Source organism: Delphinapterus leucas, chromosome 4, assembly GCF_059928025.1.
Source record: "Delphinapterus leucas isolate spDelLeu-1000000601 "Yukka" chromosome 4, BTC_Dleu_Yukka2, whole genome shotgun sequence".
Lineage (NCBI taxonomy): Eukaryota > Metazoa > Chordata > Mammalia > Artiodactyla > Monodontidae > Delphinapterus > Delphinapterus leucas.
The window spans coordinates 77,655,000-77,678,290 of record NC_143132.1 but is presented as its reverse complement, the minus strand read 5'-3'; the positions used below and the strand labels follow the sequence as shown (position 1 = coordinate 77,678,290).

At 40.5% G+C, this 23,291-nt stretch overlaps 1 protein-coding gene across 2 annotated transcripts; it reads right to left on the bottom strand.

Annotated features, from left to right (window-relative positions):
* Positions 1 to 4,880: 4,880 nt before the first annotated feature.
* CLDN1 (claudin 1) lies at positions 4,881 to 18,818 on the bottom strand. 2 transcript variants are annotated; one of them, XM_022569608.3, is made up of 4 exons: positions 18,388 to 18,814; positions 9,585 to 9,749; positions 7,105 to 7,189; positions 4,881 to 5,370 (listed from the first exon to the last, which is right to left on the bottom strand). In XM_022569608.3, exons 1-4 carry the CDS (start codon positions 18,608 to 18,610, stop codon positions 5,208 to 5,210), a joined length of 636 nt encoding a protein of 211 aa, XP_022425316.1. In that variant the 5' UTR covers positions 18,611 to 18,814; the 3' UTR covers positions 4,881 to 5,207. The 2 variants fall into 2 exon arrangements, with proteins under 2 accessions (XP_022425316.1, XP_089766809.1); XM_089910683.1 differs by lacking the exon at positions 7,105 to 7,189 and having other exon boundaries at positions 18,388 to 18,818.
* Between the last annotated feature and the right edge of the window lie 4,473 nt (positions 18,819 to 23,291).

Here is a 23,291-nt window from a genome sequence, read left to right as displayed (position 1 = left end):
TCAAATTATTAATAGTTTTGCTTTTGAATAATATGGCTATTATAATCTTTAAAATAATTATTTATACTTTTCTATATTTTTCTACTTTATTATTAATACATTTTAATTTTATTATTGGGAAAAATAAATATTGTGGTAAAAAATAATTTTCAAAAATAAATTCCTTTTTCCTTGCTGTATTAGAGGTCATTTTTCTTTCATGTATTCCACTCCCATCTCCAAGGAAATATTCTAACCTGCTAACCCTGACCCTTGTTTCAGATGTCTGCTTATTTCAGGTCTCTTATAGGCTGTTGGACTTTTTATAGTTAGGCAGCAGCAATAGACACCTGGGGAAAGCACAACGTTAAACGAAACAGGAAACTTAATGGACAAAAATGATTAAAAGGAAAAAAGCCCCGTTGGGAGAAGAAAGTGCTCTGGTCCAGGTCATCTCAGTTAAGAAATACTTGTCCAGTTTTCAAACTTTATCTTTCCCCAACTGGTTAGAGTGTGTGTGTGTGTGTGTGTGTGTGTGTGGTGTGTGTGTGTGTGTGTGTGTTTACTTTTTCTTTTGGGGGGAACAGAGAATAAAAGCAATAAATCATGGAAATTATTACATAAATAAAATCAAATCACAGAAATGTTATTCAATTAAAAATAAATGTAGCAAGATTATACTTTGACTAAGGACTTCCCTGAAATTTTCATATAACAAAGGAAAATAACTCAGTGATTATAATACGATAAACACTTACACTCTTGAGCTAATATTATTTGTTAAACAGAAGGCTGTTCTTTAAACGAGAATTTGCTTTGTATTAATGACTATTGGTGGTGACTTAAAAAATAATAGTAAATGACAAGAAAGAAGGTTATTTACCAAAGAAATATGACAACAGCTTCTGAAGACCATCTCCGTTTAACTCCTTCCCTCCTCTCACCAAAACAAACAAACAAAAAAATCCCTAAAACCAGAAAATAGAACCATAATGTTAAAGGGTAAATAAACAACATTTCATGTATGAAGTACCCGGATGTGGTTTATATAGAAAATTTTTTGAGCAAGCTTGGTCCTGAGAGATGACATAGCCCAGTGATGTGCAATTCAGAACGTGAAGTGGAATCCCCTGGGAAACTCACACCTGATACCCTCCTCTCAGAGATTCTGATTTCCGTAACCTGGGTTTAAATCCTTGGAGTTGGGAAGTTTCAAAAACCTCCAGTGTTCAAATGCTTCCATGTTGTTATGGATAAGAACCACTGCATGGGGCCAAGCTCTTCCTTTTACAAATGAGAAAATAGTGGATGGAGATCTCCATAGCTCACAATGCTGATCATTGGCAGAGCCCAGTGCTAGATTTCAAATTCATTTTTCTTCCCACTTAACACTCTTCACCCTCCTGGGGCCCAGGAGAGGGTCTTATTTATTTTCTATATCCTTTATCCTTGTCAACATTTAATGGCACTGCCCCATGGTAGGTGATCAGTAAATATTAATTGAACAAAGTCATATCTCTTGTCTAATTGCTGATATTGGCCATGTGGGAAAAACCTGTCAATGGAAGATGGGTATTAAAAATTCCACGAGTTCTGCATTGAGAACGTTTCTCACTGTGCTTTTAAACTCAATAGTCTGTCCCCACATAATCCTGGAACCTGCAGTGACTTCCGCCAGTTTCCATGGTACCAGCTAGTTACAGAGATTTTAAGGCAGGTTGGGGGTACCTGGGGTATATCTCGGGTGGGGTAGGAGGAGACTGCAGAAATCTTATACCTGAGCCACACTCAAAAGGAAGGAAAAAAACCCATTACCAGATTTTACTAGGATTAACAACAGGCTTTAAAAGGTTGGAATGTGGGAATGGTATGGAGTTTTCCCTGGACCTGGGCACGGATCCACATAGAAAGTACGAATTGATGAGTAGGAGAAACAACATGGTTTGCAGGACAATGGCATCCATAACGAGGAGCTCACACAGAGCGGGTGTGTACTTCGTATGACTGACAATCCAGGTTTTCTCTTAAGAGTACTTGTCAGGAGCACTTAGGAATTGTATTACCTCTCAAACTTCATGGGCCTGGACCCCTCCTCAGAAATTTAAATTCTGTAGAAAGAGTGGGGATTCTGATGCATCTGCTTAATTTAAAGGGACTGAGAATAATCTTAGTCTCTCACCCTTAAGTCTAATGTCCACATAGAGCTCCACATAGAGCTGCAATCCTTTGTTTACAAGCCTGTCTCTTTAATACATAAATTGCTTACAGAGAGGTTACAACTAAGGCTTTATCAATTATTGATATTTTCAGATAACAGGTGAATGAGTTTCATCACTTGCTTTCCTAAGAAGTAGTTTTGGTAATAGTCATTACAAAAACAATAATGGATTTCTGGCTGTCCTTCTCTCTTCCAACTTGTGAGAAACACAACTGCCTTAAGCTTTCACGATGATTTACAGTTGGTGATTTTATCCCTTAGTCATTTATTGTAGCATGTCCCCTTTCTATGGATGGGGAAAATGAAGTAACATCTCCTGACATTCTCTTGTATCACCACCCTTGACGAGGAAAAGCATAGCTGGAGAGAAATAGGGCATTCCAGTGGGTGGAGCCACTCAAAAAGTTGACAGGTGGTGGTGCAGAGGCACCGTAGCTCTTTTCTAGTAACACATGGTGAGTCAGATCCTGTCCCAAACCATCTCTTCTTCCAAGCATGGCAATCTTGAAATAAATGATTAAAAAAACAAAAAACCAAGGATTTATTTTATATTAAAAAACCCACAATTTATTGAAAAAGAGTAACACTTTATACAAATTCCCATTACAAACCCCTAAAATACCTATTTGTCTGTTTCCAGGTATGGTAGCAGAGTACAAAAATATCAAAATTGGATAAATTTTGGTGTAACCATCCTGCTGGCCATTTTGGACTATAGATTTCAGAGTTTAGCAACTAGTAACCACATGTATTTATACTTGCCCATCATTAGGATCTATGTAGGTAGCAGAAGTTCTTTGAATTATACATTCTAGGAGCACAGACTTTCAGGTTTGGAAGACACACTAAAATTTACTAGGTTCAAATCATAGGATGCAGTCCTTCGGATAATTTCCCCTATATGGTTTCACTATGAGTTACATTCCCAAACTACCTATCCTAGCAGTGTTAGCTGCCAGCTAATAACAATACCTCTGATAACATCGCATAACAGATATCCACCTTGTATACCCTTGCAAGTTACTAAAAGTAAAAAAATCTTCCATTCTTTGGTTTGCCAACATGTACACTTCTGTTTCACCCATTACATCTGCAGACTTGTCCTAGGTCAAGTCCACATTCCTGAAAGGAGAAAAGCTTAGCCACAAAAAGTATCAGGCCATAGTGACTGAAGAAAACTAAGACTGCCCCAGAATCCTTTTCACTTAGTAATCTGAAATTCACTTTAGTGTCTCATCACTCGAGAGGTTGGTTAAAGCAAGAAACCTATTGCTTACAATTTGTCTCTTTTCAGTCATTTGAAAAGTAATCCAAAACCTATGCATTTAAATTCCTTAATTCTTTCCCCTAGTATAATACTTTTTACCTCACAAAATCACACTTACATGTATCCCATCTCACTGGATCCCCACAACAGCCCTGAGAGGTAGGCAGGTCAGGAAGTACAATCCTCTTTTTATAAGTGAAGCAGTAAATCTAGGGCAACCAAGTGCCCTGCCCAAACTCACACTGTAATTGAGAGCACCAAGACTCACATCAGGTCTCCAGACACCGAAGTCAACACCCTTCCCATTACATCATCTTGCTCGAGTGAAGGAGCATTTTCCACAGACTGGAAAACTAAGGGCAATTGTTAAAACGGAACAGAGCACCAACAGCATGGTGGCCACCGCTGAAAGGAAGGAAACGGGTGTGTGGAGAAAGGAAGGTGCCGAACGATGGGATGCCTGCGTGTAGGTTTGGTTCAATGACTTCTTAACAGACAATTTAGCAAACAGAGACACTACTTAGGCATATTTCATGTTCAAAGAATGAGCATAATATCAACTAATTAATACTTATACCACTCTAGCAGCTGGTTAAGTATCATTATCTCAATTTAACAGATGGGAAAAGAGGAGAAAGATTAAGTGACCTGCTTACAGCTACAGAGAGAATATTTGTCATCAGGCTGTCACTACAGAAAGTCTAGCACTTCATTCAGACAAAAAGGTCATCCCTCTCTGGGACGAGGTAAACTATATGAGAAAACAATACAGTTTGAGGAAGGGGACAAGAAAAAGGTAGTTTGGGAGGATATACAGCTGTGAATAAGTAGGTCAAAAAATTCAATCAATAGAATTGTGTCACAACACTTGGGAAAGCAGCACACAGCTCCTCAATGGGACAAATATTTTCAAAGCAAACAAGTGTGTTACAGGTCAGAGTACAGGGAGCATATGGGAAGGTCAACAGGAATATACCATCTGGTCACACAGAAAGATCTGCTCCCAAAACTCTGGTCTGTAAGAGATTCTTACTGACTTTAGGAATTAAACTGTAGGCATATAAATGTGTTATCAGAATCGAGAGTTAAGCCCAATCTCACAAAAAACAAAGTCATGAAGAATGACTGAATGGTGACAGAGCAAGCACTATAAGATCATAGTAAAAAAAAAAATATGATACAAACATATGAAAAGGGCACATGTGAAGAACTGAAATAATTCATACTTGGTAAAGTAGGTCAGGTCTTCTGTGAAAGACATTAAAAGCTGATGAAGGAGGGTAAATGATATTTGACCTATTATATATGTATACATAAAGAAAGAAGAGAAGAATACCAAATAAACTACTTATTTAATCAATATAAATATATTTTTCTTTTTTTAGATATATTTTAAGAATGCTGGTACCAACATAATGAGGTTTTACTACCTAACTTTTTAATAGAAAAACATGTACATGTACATATCTATATATACTTAAGGAATGCCCTCTCCCCACATTTGAGATGATGACTCAGTGGGAAGCAGTAATACAAATAGAAAAGGCTTCCCTCTTATATTGAGGAAAGGAGATAAAATAAGACTATGTCATTTTTAGCAATGGGTATTTAACAAAATATGTTCTTTTGGTAATACCACAGTTCAGACTACAATAGTCAAAATCTAAGACCTTAACGCCAATACAGTATTTCAATGTTCATTTTCTGATTGTTCCAACAGGGTTGTCTCCTTTTGCTTCTGTGTCACACGTAGTCTTTCCCACTGGAAGGTGCAGGTTTTGGATAGGGCCTTGGTGTTGGGTACGATGTTGTTTTCTGGGGACAGGAGCAGCAAAGTAGGGCACCTCCCAGAAGGCAGAGGGAAGCAGCAGCCCAGCCAGTGAAGAGAGCCTGACCAAATTCATACCTGAAAAGAAGAGACAATGTATTTGCTTAATCAGTGAATCACTGGAAACTTCTCTAATATAATTAAAGAATGAAATCAATATCACACTCATTATATTTTTTCTGCTGAAAAAAAATCCCCCATGATCCCTTTAAGTTCTGCGAAGTACTTTAAGGTTTGTGGGCACACACACGAGAATGTTCACATTGCAGCTGTTGACAATTTGCAATAGTAGATCAGGCAATGTGGCATGCAACACCAGGTTAATTATACAAATAGTTCCAAAGACTTTTTCATGTGTAGGAGACTTGTAAAGCATGTTTATATATACCTTGGAAGTCAGGTTTGGACAATGGTTCCTAGGCTAAAACTTAACAAGTCATGCTATCACCAAGTAGCAACCAAATTCTACAAAGAAACTGCTAGAGGGTGTTGGAGACAGAGTTTTCAATAGTCAGTCACTGATAAACACTGAAATCTGAAATTTATGGTTTTGCAAAAAAGACTTCTAATCAGCTCATAGATCATTCTAGGTTAAGTTGATCCAGGTGGATGTATGAAGCCATACTTCTGGGGAGAAGATCTGTGACTGATGGTGGACAATAAGGAGAGAGAAGGGCTGGATCTAGAGTTATAAGGCCTGAGTTTGAATTCTGATGCAAACTCTCAACTGCTAAACTGTGGGCCAGTAACTCCTCTTCTCAACCTCAGCTGCTGCTTCTCTTAAAGCAGGATGATTCCATCTGCCTCACTGGACTGCTTTCAGAATCATGTGGGACAATGTAAATAAGCGTACAGTGCCTAGCAATTTATAAAGTGCTTTCATATCCATTACTGGTAAAATTTTAGCCTACTGACCTCCAGCAGATTCTGTGCTTACAGTGTAGATCTTATGGGATGGGTCCCAACACAATCACTGCAGTATGTGTTCTCCTCTATGTGGGTGATTTTATACAAAGAAGCATACCTTATCTCTCCACCACTGGGATTTTTCATCCATTCGTCTTAGCACTCAACAAACAATAATTACATCTTAACATTCTGACTCAGAATATAGTTATTCGGGTTTAAAGATGTGAACACAGTGAGACAAAGAGCCGTGTCTCTGATCAAAGGGTGTCATTACGTGAGAGCCAAGAGTCAGCCCTTTAACTTCCACAACTTGTAATATTAAGAAGGATGACCTTTCTAAAGTTATTTTTATGGTTGTGATGGAACACAGTATTTCAAAGTGCTAACTTTTCTTTTTCATAAATAAATTGTTTTTTCATAAACAGGATTAAACCATTAGAAATGACATATTATTTGTTAACCTCTACAACAGTACTATTTTTGCAATCAGTCATGTGTTTAGTTACAAATAATCACAAGTGTTAAAAGTTTCAGAATACACTTCAAAAATAAAATTTCAAATATGTTGGTATCTTTATTAATCTTAAAAACATTTTTTAAATATGAAAAAAAGTCCAGCATACACTTGGAAAGTATACAGCTTAGAACTTTTCTACTTTGAAGTTCATTTTGTTATCAATACAGGCTGTTAAAGCAATGATTATAGCTGTTAAAGCAATCATTGCTGTTAAAGCAATGATCAGACATGAGGCACAGGCCATTCAAATTATTTTCAAGTTTGACAGAAGTTCCATAAAATTCTGGATAGCAAATCTGGGAAGCTACGGCACAAGCTGGACTTTGCAGAACATTAAAAGGGTATTTTCTCAGAGAACAAACTATTTTAGGAGTGAACAGCATTACCTGGCATTGACCGGGGTCATGGGGTCATAGAATTCTTGAACAATTCTATTGCCATACCATGCTGTGGCAACTAAAATAGCCAGACCTACAGAAATTCAAAACAAAAGACTGTTAACCACTATGGAACACTGAGCATAAACATACGGCTCATTAAATTTATAAGTATTTTACAAGAATTAAATCTCATCAATAGTGCTGACATTTTTAATTTAATCCATTTTAATTCAGACGACTTTAATTTAGGGAGATTAGAGGTTCAGACATGATTTATTCTAAGTATTCTCTTAAGACAGATGAAAATATTAGGTGGGAGTTAGGCATAGTTTATAACATTCATGTCATTTTATTCACTTAGAGTTGAAGGTCACCGGCACAAACAACATTCTGTTGGAAATATTCAGCAGGTTCATGTCATTTAAGATCTCTTTCAAATATATTGTTATACATCACTGTGTTAGACTACTTTTGGTAAAACCAAAGTCCTTATTAGTAAAGCTAGTCACTTACAATACAAAAGGGAAGATGAAAACCCTTCTACATTCTTCTTGACCAAAACTCAAAATTCACATTTCTTTTTTTTTTTTTTTTTTTTTTTTTTTTTGCGGTACACGGGCCTCTCACTGTCGTGGCCTCTCCCGTTGCGGAGCACAGGCTCCGGACGCGCAGGCTCAGCGGCCATGGCTCACGGGCCCAGCTGCTCTGCAGCATGTGGGATCTTCCCGGACTGGGGCTCGAATCTGTGTCCCCTGCATCGGCAGGCGGACTCTCAACCACTGCGCCACCAGGGAAGCCCTAAAATTCACATTTCTGAAGAATCAAAATGAAAGTAAATAGCTAGATAGCAGGAACGAGTAGGACCTGTCTCAGAGTGCACTAGATCACCTGAACTCCTACAGCCTCACTGGCCAGATGTGCCAGGTCTTGCCATGAGATTCGCTGAAGTGCCACATCAGATCAATATGTGCTGAACACTCAATTTCTCATGCCTTTCACATTTCAGTAAGGCCAGAGAAACTACTTAGTCAAAATAACCCACTCTACCATTCATAAGAAGTATACAACACCTTGATTTTTCTTATCCAAAGAAATTAAATAACTTCTTTTTATAGCCATTCTAAAAATTCATCAATTTAGACAGATTAAATATTTCTATGCTACCCCCTCTGCTCCCTTCCTCCTACAAAAAAAGTGGTCCAACCTAATTGCTTCTAATACTTGAGAGAAAACACCATTGCTTTGGCTGCTCAAGCAGACCATGCAAGTGCTGTAGAACTTGCAAGCCTCACTCCCTAGGAAGTCCCTGAGACTGGGGAAGTGATGTACCGGAGTTACAAGAAGGCAAGCGGAGGAAGGGTCCTACACAGTAAGTGCATTCACAGCCTTTGATGTAAAATCAAACTGTTGGGAATAAAATGCTATCTAGGATTAATTTGAATAAACTTTAACCAAACCTTTAGCAAAGCCACAGGCACTCTTCCTTCATTATTGATGAAATCCACATACTTTTGTTAAAGAGAAAATGAGAAAAAAGTCGAATTCTAGTGTTTCCTAGTGGTAGATTATATCACTGGTGTTGTTTTCAAAAACAATAGACTACTACATACTACTACTACTATATATATATACTATATATACTAGTCCATTTCAAAACAATAGACAACTAGTATATATAATAGTCTATTGTTTTATATATAAACACAATCTTATTTAATATAAACCTTATTATAAGGCTTTACAAGTGACCTGTCCATGTCTTCTTCTGGCTTTCATTTTCTCAAAGGTCACATATCAACGCTTGAATAAAGCAATACATACACATTCATTTTCTATGGAAAATGTAATCTCACTCTTTTGTCAAGGTTTTTTTCCAAGGCCTTTCTCTATTGTTTTCTTTCTTAACTCATTTACTCTTATTCCCTACCATTCCAACATTTCGCCTCCATTCCAACTGACCTTTCTCTTCACTGATCTACGGGTACCACCTGTTTATTCTGGAGTCAGATCTGCCCACGTGGAATGATGTCCTCATTTTCCTCCAATAATCCCAGTCTCATTCATTCCTCACACACCTGTATGATTGACACATTCTTTATGTTCTCTCTCACCATTCCCCATCTTTCCCACATAGCATCGGAAGAGACACTACAGAAATTTTCTGAATTACATAGAATTGTTCCTCAGTGTTTGCTAGATAGAAAAATCTCTCTTCACCTGGGGAGAATGGTTCTACCAACCAGTTGGCACCTGAAACCTCAAGGAATAGACCTGTCCACTGTGAATACAGATTTTCATTTGGTTCCTGTTTGAGAATGTGAAACTCAAATGGACTTAAGGTTCCTATGTCTTCAGATTTTAAAGGAAGTGAATTCAATCGATTCAAGTGCAACAAATCCACCATAATCTCAGGAAAGCAAAAACTATACCTTAACCCATGTCAGAGAGAGTTTAATAAGGTCTAAGGGGGACAGGGCCTCTCTTACCTGAAATAAGAAAGATCACGCCCCCAATGACAGCCATCCGCATCTTCTGTGCCTCGTTGTCTTCCAGGCACTTCATACACTTCATGCCGACAGTGGCCACAAAGATGGCTACTAGTCCCAGCAGGATGCCAATCACCATCAAGGCACGGGTTGCTTGCAGAGTGCCTGACAGAAAACATTTTAGAACATGTAAAAATCACACCTAGACCAACAAGAGAAGAGTGGTAGAAGACCAAGTATATTTCAATGTTGTATGGAAGAGAGAAAATCTAACCAGGAGTCAGGAGACTCTGCTTCTAGGGATGTTTCTGCAGGTAACCAACATAGTTTCTTCTCCAGAAAAACAAATACCTGGCTGAATGATGAAAAAGAATTCCTCCAGCTCTAACAGTTTACTTTTTCAACATTAGGCTCAAAATCCTCTGAAAAAATAATTAGTGATTTGGTTGAATAGGTTTAGCTGAACTAATACATTTTTAATCCTTACTAATGGAGTTTTTAATTCTGAAATAACAATCATATGTGTTATCCTTAATGTTAAAACATTTATAATTAAAATGGTTTACAATATATCTTGGTAATAGTCAATAGCTTTATACTCCACTCATCAAGCTGCAGAAAATCTGGGTGGGTGAACCTGGAAGACAACTAGTGAATTTCTCATAGATTATCATGGCTGGATAAGCAACACTTGTATCTCCAGTGATGCGGGTGGGGTGGGAGATATGAACACCATTTTCTTAGAACAAAACATAATAGCCTTTGAGATGTTATTTTGGAACATAGTAGGTTTATATTCAGAGATATCACCAGTTTTTAAAACTATTTAAACTGCTATATTGTAAAATAGCAGATAATTCAATGTAGTATTTCTCAGGATTCCACTAATTTTCTAATTTCCTGTTATTGTCATTGGCATACTAAGTCACAATCAAATCGATAGGGCCAAGTTTGAGATTATGCCAGTAAGTATCTTAAAGAGTAAAAAGGTGATACCATCACTGTGGCGTAAAGACACACAGACTTTCAAAGAAAAAAAGCTGAAACTATGCTGGTTAGATGAGTTTGATTAATTCTATCTTTATTTCCTCCTTCAAATAAAGATGATTATCTCTTTAACAGTGTTAACAGGTGACAAGTTTTTTTGCATATATAAATATTTACATTGTAACTAAGCATGCTATCTTGGGTGAGCTACTCATTATTCTTTGGGACCATCTTTTTATTATGTAAAGTGTGAATGACAGTTATCTCTAAGGAGAAGGTGGAACAATTGACTTCTTGATGGTCTTCAAAAGGGGCTGACATAGGGCTTCCCTGGTTGCGCAGTGGTTGAGAGTCCGCCTGTTGATGCAGGGGACACGGGTTCGTGCCCCGGTCCAGGAAGATCCCACATGCCACGGAGCGGCTGGGCCCGTGAGCCATGGCCGCTGAGCCTGCGCGTCCAGAGCCTGTGCTCTGCAACGGGAGAGGCCACAGCAGTGAGAGGCCCGCATACCGCAAAAAAAAAAAAAAAAAAAAGGGGCTGACATCATGGGAAGGTTTTATATCTCACTCTCTATTTAGACCTAGGCTCAGGGTCAGTATTTTCAGGGTGGTGAACCTAGGCTACAAATCATAAAGACTAAAGATTTCTAAAACATCAATTTTAAATTGTTAATTTTTCCATCCTTGCCATAACCAGGCAATCTATGATAAAATCATAGTAACCACTTTCTGAAAGTATCAAAGGCATTTTTTTAACTGCATTTGAGAGATATTTTGGAAGTCAAGATAAATTTTTACTTGATTCAATTAAAATCAAATCATAGGCACTTCCACGCTCCCCTCATAGATCTACTTCCCCATAAATGTGTGTGCGCAAGTGTGCACCCTACCCACACACTTACCACTTCCAGGGTGGTACAAGAACTCCTGAATCAAAACACAGGTTTCACGGACCATGGGTTTGTGACACTTCTTCTTTGGAATCACAAACCATACTGTGGCATGAAGAGGAAAATACTAAGGACTCCACAGTTATGGTGTGTCCTTCCTTTTGGTTTACCAACAGTTTTTGCAAAGACAGTCATTACTTAGAAGGAAAATAAAAAATAACTAAGCTCTTATACATAACACAGATTTCAGATTTGGTCCTAAGTTCCACTTAGAAGGAAAGCATTTCAAGCAAAGGAACACTGGAAGAGGAGATACTGAAAGTCACAATGATCCACGTGGAGGACAGGGGGACCACCTGTCCGTTTGCCGAGGACTCTCTCAGTTTTAAAGCTACAAGTCCGGACTCCTGAGAAGGTCTTCAACCCTGGACAAACTGGCAAAGCTAGTCACTACTGGAGGATGGTAGGATGTAAAAGTAAAATGAGGTGGGTTAGCAAGGTAGGCAGAAGGCATTTATCATGTAAGACTTTGCAAGCTAGGGGAAGGGGTTTGGAGTTTGTTCTAAGTGTGATCAGAAGTCACTGGAGGGTCTTAAAGAAGAGGTGACAAGATTTTTACTCTCTGTCTTCATATGATAGCCCTTCAAGTATGTATAGCCCCTTACATCTCTCACCACCTTTTGCTTTGTTTGTCCATTAAGCTCAGTTTTCCAACCCTTTATTCACCACTGTGGTTGCTTTCTCTGATCTCAAAGTTTTCTACTTTGTTCGAGTTATAGGGCCCCAAACCAGATCCAGCTTCTATAATCATTCTGATCTGTGCTTCATGTGAAAACAGCAGGCCACCAGCCCAGCAGGTCTAAGCACTTGGATCACAAGGTTTACTCTTCACGAGGAGTCTGCTGGATCTCAATCTCCTGAGTCAGGCTTGTATAAAACCACCCAGGCAGGGAGCGTACATGGATCAACCACTCCAAGGCTCCACCTGCACTCGTCTGGAATTATCTCATTTTCACTGTCTTCATCTCTAAGTTTGTTCCCCTTTCAGTTCTCAAAGAAAGCACATTTAATTCATGCCCCATTTTACTCGTTCCACTACAAACCCTAGTATGTTTTATTTCTTTATAGGACAGTGTATCATTTTCATAACGCACAAAAAATTATGGAGAAAATGGGGGAAAAAACCCGGGGGGAAAAACCTATACTCAGGAATCATGTAAACCATATAGAGCAAGGGGATCATGTTTTGTTTTGAAAAATCTGACAAAGCAATAGTGTTATTTTGTGAAGCAATTTTTTTTTTTTTCATTTACGTCCTGGTATCCACTGACTTAGGAAATGTCACAAAATCTCATCTTGCATCACTGGAGACGTCTGGATGAATTCTTAACTATAGTGATATGGGAGGGGGAAATGTAAAAAATACAAAAAAAAGGCTGAGAATCATAACAGCATGAAAACTCACTAGTTGGGCATATGTAATGGTGAATTACAGATCAAAGTAAGCAAGTGTTGTATTACAAGTTATGAGGGTTTTATGGCAGATAGAATCTAAACTGCACAGTTTTAAGCTGGAACCATATGAATCCTTCAAATTAACGTCTTATGGAAGCCTTTTAAGTCAGAGATCTAAAATATGTAATTGTGAGCTCCTTGATGGCTTGGCCAAATATTTGTTCATATTTCCATCCAAAGCACTAAGAACAGTACCTGGCAAGCTTCATGGATTACTCAATCTGTGTTCAGTGAATTTAAATTTGAACATGTCTTTATCCTTTAAAAATTCTACTGTGATAGGTAAAAATACTCTTTTGTGTTAAGCTTCATCTTTGAAATAATACTGAGAAACGCCTTCCTAGAAAGCCTCAGAATACTAAAACCTTGCTACATAAAGCCAGATCTAGTTTAGATCATTAAAAGCTAGAAACTCATCTAGGGCGAAAAAATTCATACTTTTTGTTTAACCCAATATAATTTTAAAAAATTTTCTAAATTATGCATCTAATTAGCTTCCAAGATGAAGTTTTCTTCTGGTGGAACAATGATCAGTAGGGCAGAGAAGTTGAGAAATATTTGAAAGCTGCAAAATATTTTAGACTAGAGAGATACAGTCTTGAACTATTATCTCTGAGTTGACCTGATCGGCTCAGATCTAGAAGCAAATATGTTCCTTTCTGGCCCACTAAATTTGCAGATACCTCTACAATATTATTATCAGCAGCTAAAGAAGTTGTCTTTGGAGCAAACATTCAACAAGTTACACTATTTATCCTCATCATTATCAGCAGTACACGGAGAAGACAGTCTTTTAATTATATTATACTTAGCTAGACTGATAATCTTGAGATTAAAGACTCCTTAAGGAGTTCTTACCACTTGCAACCTGAAAGTATAATTTGAAAACATACTTACAAAGATCTCTACTTATGAGACAAGAAATGAGTTAGAAGTTACTGATCTACTACAGTGAAGTTAATCAACATAAGCGTAGAAAGACAAGCATAGACAAGTCAGTGGAATGTTTTTTTCTAAAGCTTTTCTAAAGTTTTACTATACAAGCAGCAGAATCTCCTTTAACTATGTGACGTTGTTCATGCTGTTTACTAGCCATATTACTATATTATTACCCTATGATTATATATCATAAACAAAGTAGATTTTAATTATGTCTCTATCCTCACACAGTCTCTCTTTGCATCAGTAGTTCCTTAATAAGTATTAGGCAAATAAATAAACTGACCACTGGCTGACTAGAACAAAAATCCTCTTCTCTCCTCTGCAATTAAAGGAACTCATCACAGAGTGTCACAGAACTATACTCCCATGACTTCTTCCCTTATTAAATTGCTCACTTTTGCTCAAGTTCAAAGTTTCTCAAGAGTCCTCATTGCTAGCATTTCCATTTGATTGACCATGAACTGGTGGCCGTTGGATGTGACCTTAGACTCCAGCACAGTCAATAACTGTGGTCTGGGAAGAGACAGGGCTCACCACTTTTTCAGGATGTGCCAAGCAGTTTTGCTACCTTGTTTGTTTCTTAGAGAAATTGCCTCATGATTAAATGTACGCTTCCATGTTACCTCTGTGCCTCTTACTCATCACTCCAATCAAGGAAACCTAAACCATGCCCCTTGGCTGTTTCTGCTCCATCACTGCAGTTATTAACAAAGAATGTTGGCACTGGAAGGAATCAACATTTGCATCTTACCAATCTTCTTAGCTGCATTTCTAGGAACACGGATAGGGCCTGGCTCATGCTTGTCGAATGGATGAATGAGTCATGGATTCAGCTCCCCATTCCTCCTACTCTGCCCTATTTCATAAGCGGGGAAACTACAGCCCAGAGAAATTGAGTGGATCACCACTATAAACATGGCTAGTTAGTGCAAGACCAGGGTAAGAATTGAGTACTCAAGCCTGGCTTTGGGTTTTGACTTTCATCATTCCAAAAGTCAGAACTAATTCTTGAAACGGATCTGAACACAAATGGCCCCTTAAACACCCTTGGTTCAGCAGGCATAATGCAGTCTAGGGGAGTGTAAGTGGGTGCCCTCCTCTCTGCCTGTGCTTCAAAGACTGTCCAAGTCAGTGATTTTGTTCTTTGATTGAGCCTAACATCATGGTGAGAGTGCTGGGAAACTTCACCCACAACCAGTACTTATTAAAGCACACCAACACACATGTGGATTCATGCAAAGCAAGTTGAACAGCCTAGAGGAACTTATAAACAAATTACAGAATCCCAAGGCTAGATGAGACTTAGAGAAAGTCTAGCCTAACCTCCCATTTGTCTGGGACTTGGATTTTTCCCTACAACATTCCTTCAAAACGCTTACTTATTCCTCTGCTTTCCCACCTCCCACCATGCAACCTCCTGGGGCAACCCAGTCTTTGGACAGCTCTAGCTATTAAAGTCAAGCCAGAAGAAGCAATTAACTAAGCACATGAAATAGGCACTGGCTTGCCAAAAGTTTGAGCATGGGATCAAAACAAGGCAAGATGTACAGTTTAATCAAGAAAAGTCGACTGCAACTCTATCTGACACTCTTTTTTGTATAATCCAACTATCAGTCATCAATGTCAATAAACATCCATACTTGGATGGGAGTGAAACTGTCTCAACCATAGTAAAACCACAATCCACGGTATAAGATTTGTTTCCCCAGGAAGTTCCCCAGTTACATTTTCATAAACTGCTTTCCAAGAACCACCTAAAGAAGCCTGGCTGTATCTCCTTTCGTATATTGGCTTATGCACACTGTATCCCTATAGACACTGTCACGTTCTTTTTACAGCTGAAACTAATTAGAGAAAGGGAATAAGGGATTTTAACATATCTAGTGCTACAACCTTGATAAATCCCGGAATCTCGGCCCTAAGTTGCCAGATGGGCTCCACTGGCAAAAAGAACAAGGTACAATTTCAAGAAACTTCTAGCTAAGCTTTTTACCTAAAAGCACTTTGTGGAACACAACTTGTTACAAGGAACACTGCTTATACGTACAGATAATCCTGTTCACCTCTAGATGTCACAGAACTATACCAAAACCAGCCAATGAATCACCTCCCCAGCTCTCTACATCAGGTGGGTGTGAGCACAGCTGTCCAGGTAGAGAAATGGAGACAGGTAGGTTCTCTGGCCTCCATCCAAAGACATCTAGTTAGTTACTGGCAGGTTGGAGAGGGTACAAATGAGTCAAGTTTCCTTCTGGGAATCAGTTTTGAGAGAAAGGCCTCAGCCCCACCTTCAATAAACTCTGGCTTTAACGAAAAAGAAAAGAAATCTGATCTGGAGTTAAAAAAAATTCATCAGGAAGAAATCTCCAAAATGTGTATGGGGTAGAGGGAAGGTATTGTTTAGATCTTCTACCACAGCTTTAAAAACTGTAACAGCTATATTAATTAGGAATAAATGAAAATAAAACATTTTAACACATTATCATGAGTAGGGATGACCTGTTTGAGTATTGACAACATGGATCAATCTGATTTCATTTGGTCCTTTAAGGCAGTTAACAGGAAACCTATTTAAACATGTAGAAAATGAACTATTTTGATCAGAGGAATCAGAGACCTCTCTGGAATTGCCCTTAGAATGGTCTCCACCTGCCAATTCCTCAACATGATATGTCTGATACAATTTCTTACATGTATTTATCCATCCATGGGTAGATTCAATGATTATATAAAGGTGTGTACCTAATATACTCCTTATGTTTGGCATAAAAGAATCCTAATACGGTAACTTTGAAAAGCTGAAATGACAACACTAAAAAAACTACTGTATGTACACTGACTCACCGAATTCCAGAGGTACTCAAGCGGTTTAAACAGATTTGGCACAGATTTAACAACTCTAAAGTATATAGCTTTTGACTAAACCACACGCAGGAGGTGGACAAAACAACTGAAGTAAAGTTGAGCGATGACAACACTGCTTACCATCAGCACACAAAGGGGACTTGTGGGCAGGCTTGCCTGTCTAGGCAAAGACTAAGGAAGCTTTTCTTCGATTTAGTCCAAGTGCATGACAGACACAAGGTTCAGGACAACTAATGTAATATCTCAAGGAAGATACTCTAGCCGTGAATTGTTATTACCTAAGTAAGTGGGAATTTAATGAGTTTCTGACAAGACACTCAAAAGCTTTTATTTTTAAAAAAAATGAAAGGAAAAAATTCCTGTCGTCTTTCCACCATCTTTAGGACTATTTCTCTCTACATAATCCTTTCCAACCCGACAGAATAAGAAGCCAATATCCATTACACAGAAATTCCTTTGTGGAAGGCAGAAACTCAAGAGAAGACCCGCCCTCACTCTCCTGAACGCTGAGCTCATCAGCTGTGTCTCCTTTGTGGCATTTGTCTTCAGTGGCTCCATTCTTCCCTTCATATTATGAAGGGAGGTTATTCAGAACTTCTCTTTGTTGTCATCCTTTTTCCACCTGCCACCCACCTTCACTTTCCAAAATAACATTATACAGTCTGCCTCTTCTGAACACTCTTGGCCTGAAAGCTAAACCCTCTGGAGAATCTTAAGAGGCTTCTTCAAGGGACTTCCCTGGTCATCCAGTGGGTAAGACTCTGCGGTCCCAACGCAGGGGGCCAGGGTTCAATCCCTGGTCAGGGAACTAGATCCCACATGCATGCCGCAACTAAAAGTCCTCATGCCACAACTAGGAGCCGGCATGTCGCAACGAAGACACCTCGTGCAGAGACTAAGACCTGGAGCAAGCAAAAAAAAAAAAAATTAAAATTGCTCCTTTATTTGAAAAAAAAAAAAAGAGTCACACCAGGGGATGCATAGGGGCTTCCTCACACTTACTGGATCTTAAAAGTCAAAAGAATCAAAAGATTCAAACTCAAGTGAGTAGAAGACATTAGGTTGGGACATTCCATGTAGGAATGTGATTTCTCCTATGAAAACCCACAGTAAAGACAGATTGGGAAAAAAAAAATCCTATGTAATAACTTTGGGATTATCTATTTAATTTTACAAACTGGAGAAGCTACCAGGCTCCAAACTTTTCAAGGCATATCATTTTCTTGACCCAACTCTACAGTTCTTCAATTTTCACAGAATCTGAGAATGTCCAGGAGAGGCCTAAGAGCTCAAGTTAGTTTGGCCTTCACTCGCTCCATCACCACCCCAGTCGTAGGCATGTAAGATGAAACCACACCTACAGAAAAGTGTCACCCAGGGTGTCAGAGGAAAAACAAGAGCTTAGGTCTGGGCCTCCCCTTCCCCAAGCCACAGGTCTCTCTCACTTCCTCATGGCAGAACAGGTGATCAGAAGACTTGATCCACTGAAGGTTGATAGACATGTAATCACACAACAGGGTCGTTTGGTAGCTACTCCTCCAAAACGGAGCCACTGGGGGGTTGGGTCCCTGGGTCACAGCTGCGGGAGTAGGGAGTGCACTCACTGTTCAGATTCAGCAAGGAGTCGAAGATTTTGCACTGGATCTGCCCGGTGCTCTGCGACACGCAGGACATCCACAGCCCCTCGTAGATGGCCTGGGCCGTCACGATGTTGTCGCTAGCGTAGGAGTAAATCCTCCACTGGGGCAGCGCCGTGCTGATGATGGAGCCAATCCAGCCCAGGAAAGCCAGGATGAAGCCCAGCAGCTGCAGCCCCGCGTTGGCCATGGCTCGCTCGGGCTCCCGCACCGGCTCAGGGGCGGCCGGTGCACAAGCGGGAGTTTGCAGGTGCGCCCCGGGACTCCCGGGGGTGGCGGAGCTGCGCGGAGAAGCTCTGGGTCCGGGTCCGGGTTGGCGCTGGAGTTGGTAGGCGAGAATCCGCAGCTACTTCGGGGCCGGGACTGAGACGCCGAGCCGCTGGGCGCCGCGATTTAAAGCAGCCCCGCCCCGGCCGGCCCGGCCGCCGCGCAGCGCCCCCTGGCGGTTTCGGGGCGGCTTACGGGGAAGCGAGAGGGAGCGTGGGAGCTGTACCCTAAGGGGGTACAGGCCGAGGAAGAGCAGGCGCGCAGAGTGTTCCCGAGCTCTCTTCCTTTCTTTTCTCCCCTAGCTCTTTTCCTCTGTTGGCCTTCCCAGGCTTTCCATTCATTCAATCTACGTTTATCCAAAAATGACTCCGTATATCTAAACAGTAAAAATGCATAAAGATGAAAAATAGAGACCTTAAGGGGCGCACAGTTTCATTTTCAATTTTTTCCCACTATCTGATTAAAAGACATTTCCTATCTCTCTCCACCCCTCTTCCCTCCCTCACACACACTTACCTCCCTTCGGTTCAGCCTCCTTCTCCTCCTTTCCTCCCTCTGCCCCCTTCTTCCCTTCAAGATCTCTCCTAGAATCATATTTTTGCAAGGGTAGTAAGCAATCTTTATACTTTATTGATTGGGAAACTGAGATCCAGAGAAGAAACGTGATTTCCATAAGATCACACAGCAAGTTAGTAGCATATGCAGTACTTGGTTCTCAGCCCACTCTGCTTTCTAACTACTTCTCAGCTCGACCAAAATATATGTCCTTTGATCTATTACCATCCTTATGAAAATGCAGCCTACCCTGTCCCACCCCTACACGTGTACACACACACACACACCACACACACCCCAGCCTCTTCCCCACAGCACTTTGTCTTAGAGCAGTGATTCGTTCTCAGAGGGACCCGACCAATGGGCCTCTACTCCTCCAAAGTGTGTTTCATTAATGAATTATCAGATGCTATTCCTCAAAGGTGACAGCATCCCAAAAGTCCCCACCCCCAGCAGAAAGAGGCCTGGACTGGGATTAGGAAGTCCAGGTTCAGATGCCGTTTTTGCAGTGACTGGCTATGGCCAACACCTCAGGTTTTAGTCTAGTTCAGCCTTTGGTTTCCCTGTATGGGTCTCTAAAGCTTCCTTCTTAGTAGTTACTCAGAAGTGTACCTCAGGTGTTGTGGTCTGGAATAATTAAAATGTCTTCCCGGCTGCTTTGTGTATGTGGTGCCAGTGTGATGGAACGAGAAGCTTCTATGATTTTAGTAAGAACAGAAACGCCTGGGAGGCAGAGATAAACATGCTAAGGAGAAAACAAGATATGTTCCGATATTTACTATGGCAGCTGCCAGTTTGTAACAAGGAGGGAACAATTAAAAAAAAAATGTTGGGCTTCCCTGGTGGTGCAGTGGTTGAGAGTCTGCCTGCCGATGCAGGGGACACGGGTTCGTGCCCCGGTCTGGGAAGATCCCACATGCCGCGGAGCGGCTGGGCCCGTGAGCCATGGCCGCTGAGCCTGCGCGTCCGGAGCCTGTGCTCCGCAACGGGAGAGGCCACAACAGTGAGAGGCCCGCGTATCGCAAAAAAAAAAAAAAAAAAAAAAAGTTAATAGTGTGAATGACAGGAGTGAAAACAACTCTACCCCTTGGGAGATTTTGGTAATGGGGGAGGCTATACACGTGTGGCGCAAGAAGGAACATGGGAATCTCTGCACCTTTTGCTCAATTCTGCTGTGAACCTAAAACTGCTCTTAAAAAAAGTCTATAAAAAAGCGAAAAAGCAAAACACCCAAAATCCTACCACCCTCACTTCCACCTGGCTATATCCAGATATCTTTTTTTTTTTTTTTTGCGGTACGCGGGCCTCTCACCGTTGTGGCCTCTCTGGTTGAGGAGCATAGGCTCCGGATGCGCAGGCTCAGCGGCCATGGCTCACGGGCCCAGCTGCTCTGCGGGATGTGGGATCCTCCCGGACCGGGGCACAAACCCGTGTCCCCTGCATCGGCAAGCAGACTCTCAACCACTGTGCCACCAGGGAAGCCCCCAGATATCTTTTGAAGGTTTAAATCCAAAGGATAAGTCTGCACAGAGATTTGGGGACTAGCAATGAATAAGGTAATACATGAGCTGGATGAAGAGATTTAATTTGGAGTAAGCAAGATTAAAACAAGTGGGTGATGTCCCTTATCTGAAAGCCACCTCAGACCCCAGGAAGGCTCTCAGGCAGCTCTGTAGGGCAGGACCACATCCAGGTTGAGTCTTCACCATGTTAACACCACCATGTTAACACCACCATGTTAACCAAATAGTCCTGTCTCTTTTGTTCCAGTCAGTTCAGAATTAAAACTATTTTTAAATTTTTTTCTTTGTTGTTCAGATTAGATTAATAAAGACAAGATTTGAGTTCAATGAACATACTTGTGCACAGGCCTTTTAATCTACCTTGGGACCTGTTTTTATCAACCTACAGTTGTCAGGGAATTAGAAGGATGAACTCTGTGGTCAGTATGACCCCGTGTTTTTTTTTTTATTATTATTCCAGGTCTGTGTGAGGCTGATTACTTCATTGCCCACAGCGCACTTGTGAGGCTGCGGTGGGTGCTGTTTACTCCACTGTGACCCATGCCTGTCTCTGGCATCCCTAATCCTGTCTAGTTTTCCTTCCTTCCCTCAGAGCAGATAGGTGAGATAATGGCTCAGCATAAATCCATCAACTCAAGAGGAAAAACAACTTACAGACATTGTTTTTTAATACGTGAGGCGTAAACAATAGAGAGGGCACTGTGACCAAGAAGTTTCTAGAAAGACCATTGATAGTGTGGCGAATATCCTGGCCCGCTGAGTAGGAAAATCTGCTGTGTACCCTCAGACAAATTACTTCCTTTCTTTTTCTCAGTTTCCCTATCAATAAAAGTTAGGAATTGACTTCTAAAAGGTCACCCAAGTCTAAAGCTTTGTGACTCTAAGTAATAATAGCTGATACCAGTGGGCAACATACTGTCATCACCAAATGTTTAGCTCAGAGGTTTAAATGCGCCATGTGAAGGTGACAGAGACACAGCGATGTCAGATCACTTTCCCAGGATTGGATCTGGTAAATGGCAGTGCTGGGATTCCAAACTACACACTTAGACCCTGAAGCACATGCGTTTAAGCACTGTCCTACAGGCGTTCCCTTGTCAACCAAATCAACTAAGGATCATTGGCTTTTAGGGATTAGGTATCTTTATCATGTGTTTCTCCACCAGTGAGATATTCCACACTATGACTGCCCTCCTGCCTTTTCCCATCCTTTCTCAAACTCTGCTGCTGCCCACTAAGATCATACACCCGGGGGATCCAGAATCATGTGGAGGGTGAGGTGTTGCTGCCGAGGAGGGAAATATGGGTGAAAACAGCAAGTAGCCTGCTGGTTTACTCCGTAAGTGACTGATGCTTGGGCTCAGCCATGATCCTGAGAACGAGGAATAAGCATAAGACATACAAAGAGAGATGAAAGTAAAGGTGAGACGAAGAATGATAGAAGAGGGTAGAGACAAAGAAACAATCCCAAGAGGAAGCGTGGCAGATTCTCAGAAATGGGGAATGATGAGCGTACGAAAGCCACTGGGAGGTAAATGTTTCACTTAGTGACAATGCGTGTTACTGTTGACTTTTCAGGCTTTCTCAGGTCATAAAAGCAGAATGGATGAACACATTTCTAAGTAAACAATTGGCTGTATAATTATTTAGGGCTTGAGGAAGGAATCAGAGTACAAATGTGAAAGTTTAACATGAATTCTAGTATTAGAACATGAAGGTTACCAATACTGAAAACGATTGGTGCTTGCCTGTCATAACTACTATTTAAAACAGGCCTTTGAGTCCCCTTGGAGTTTTTGAGAAAGTAACGAGGTGTAAGTGGTTTAAAGCACAAACTTTTGAATCCTGGTTCTATCACTTGCTGGTAGAGTAACTTTGCGAAATTTATGCAACATACTTGAGCCTTAGACTTTTCCTCTTTCAAGCGAGTAAGTAAAGCTCTACTCCATCATGTTGTGGTGGTTAAGCAAGTTAATGTGTGTGCATTACTTAAAACAGTGGTTAGTACATAGTAAGCACGTGAAATGGTGGTTATTATATCAAGCAGAACAGATATATTTAATTTACTAACCCTGCCATTTACAAATGATCCTCACATTTGTTCAGAAAGACTCTTTTTCTTGCCTCGATTATGTTAGAATCCCACTTAATGTCACAGTTAAATCATGGTGACAGGATAGGAACTGTTTCTAGCAGGCAGATATTTTATATTCAGAAATCGAAAAGGCAGTGATGTGAGGGATGGGGGACTTTAGATGAGATTTCTTGGCCCTTTCTCCTGGCCCTCGACAGTTTTCCCCTCCAAGTCCTGTGTAGTGTCCTTTCTGAGAAGGGATGAGCCAAGAGCAGAGGGAGGTTGGAGATACGGTACCGAATGACTGCAGATCAGCGCGCCTCTTCAGAAGGTTAGGTGGGAAAATCCTTAGTTTACGATTTGTATTAAGTCTCTGTCTAGTTATCATGTGGACATATATTTCCCCCTTAGTCCCTCCCATCAGCTCCCAGCCTAGCAGATCTATCTCTTCA

Excerpts from the sequence above, each read along its gene's own strand:
- CLDN1 (XM_022569608.3), bottom strand. The coding sequence starts at position 18,610 with ATGGCCAACGCGGGGCTGCAGCTGCTGGGCTTCATCCTGGCTTTCCTG. Across the intron at positions 7,190-9,584 it reads CGTGATCTTTCTTATTTCAG|GTCTGGCTATTTTAGTTGCC; the intron begins GTAAGAGAGGCC and ends GAATTTCTGTAG. Across the intron at positions 5,371-7,104 it reads ATGACCCCGGTCAATGCCAG|GTATGAATTTGGTCAGGCTC; the intron begins GTAATGCTGTTC and ends TCTTCTTTTCAG.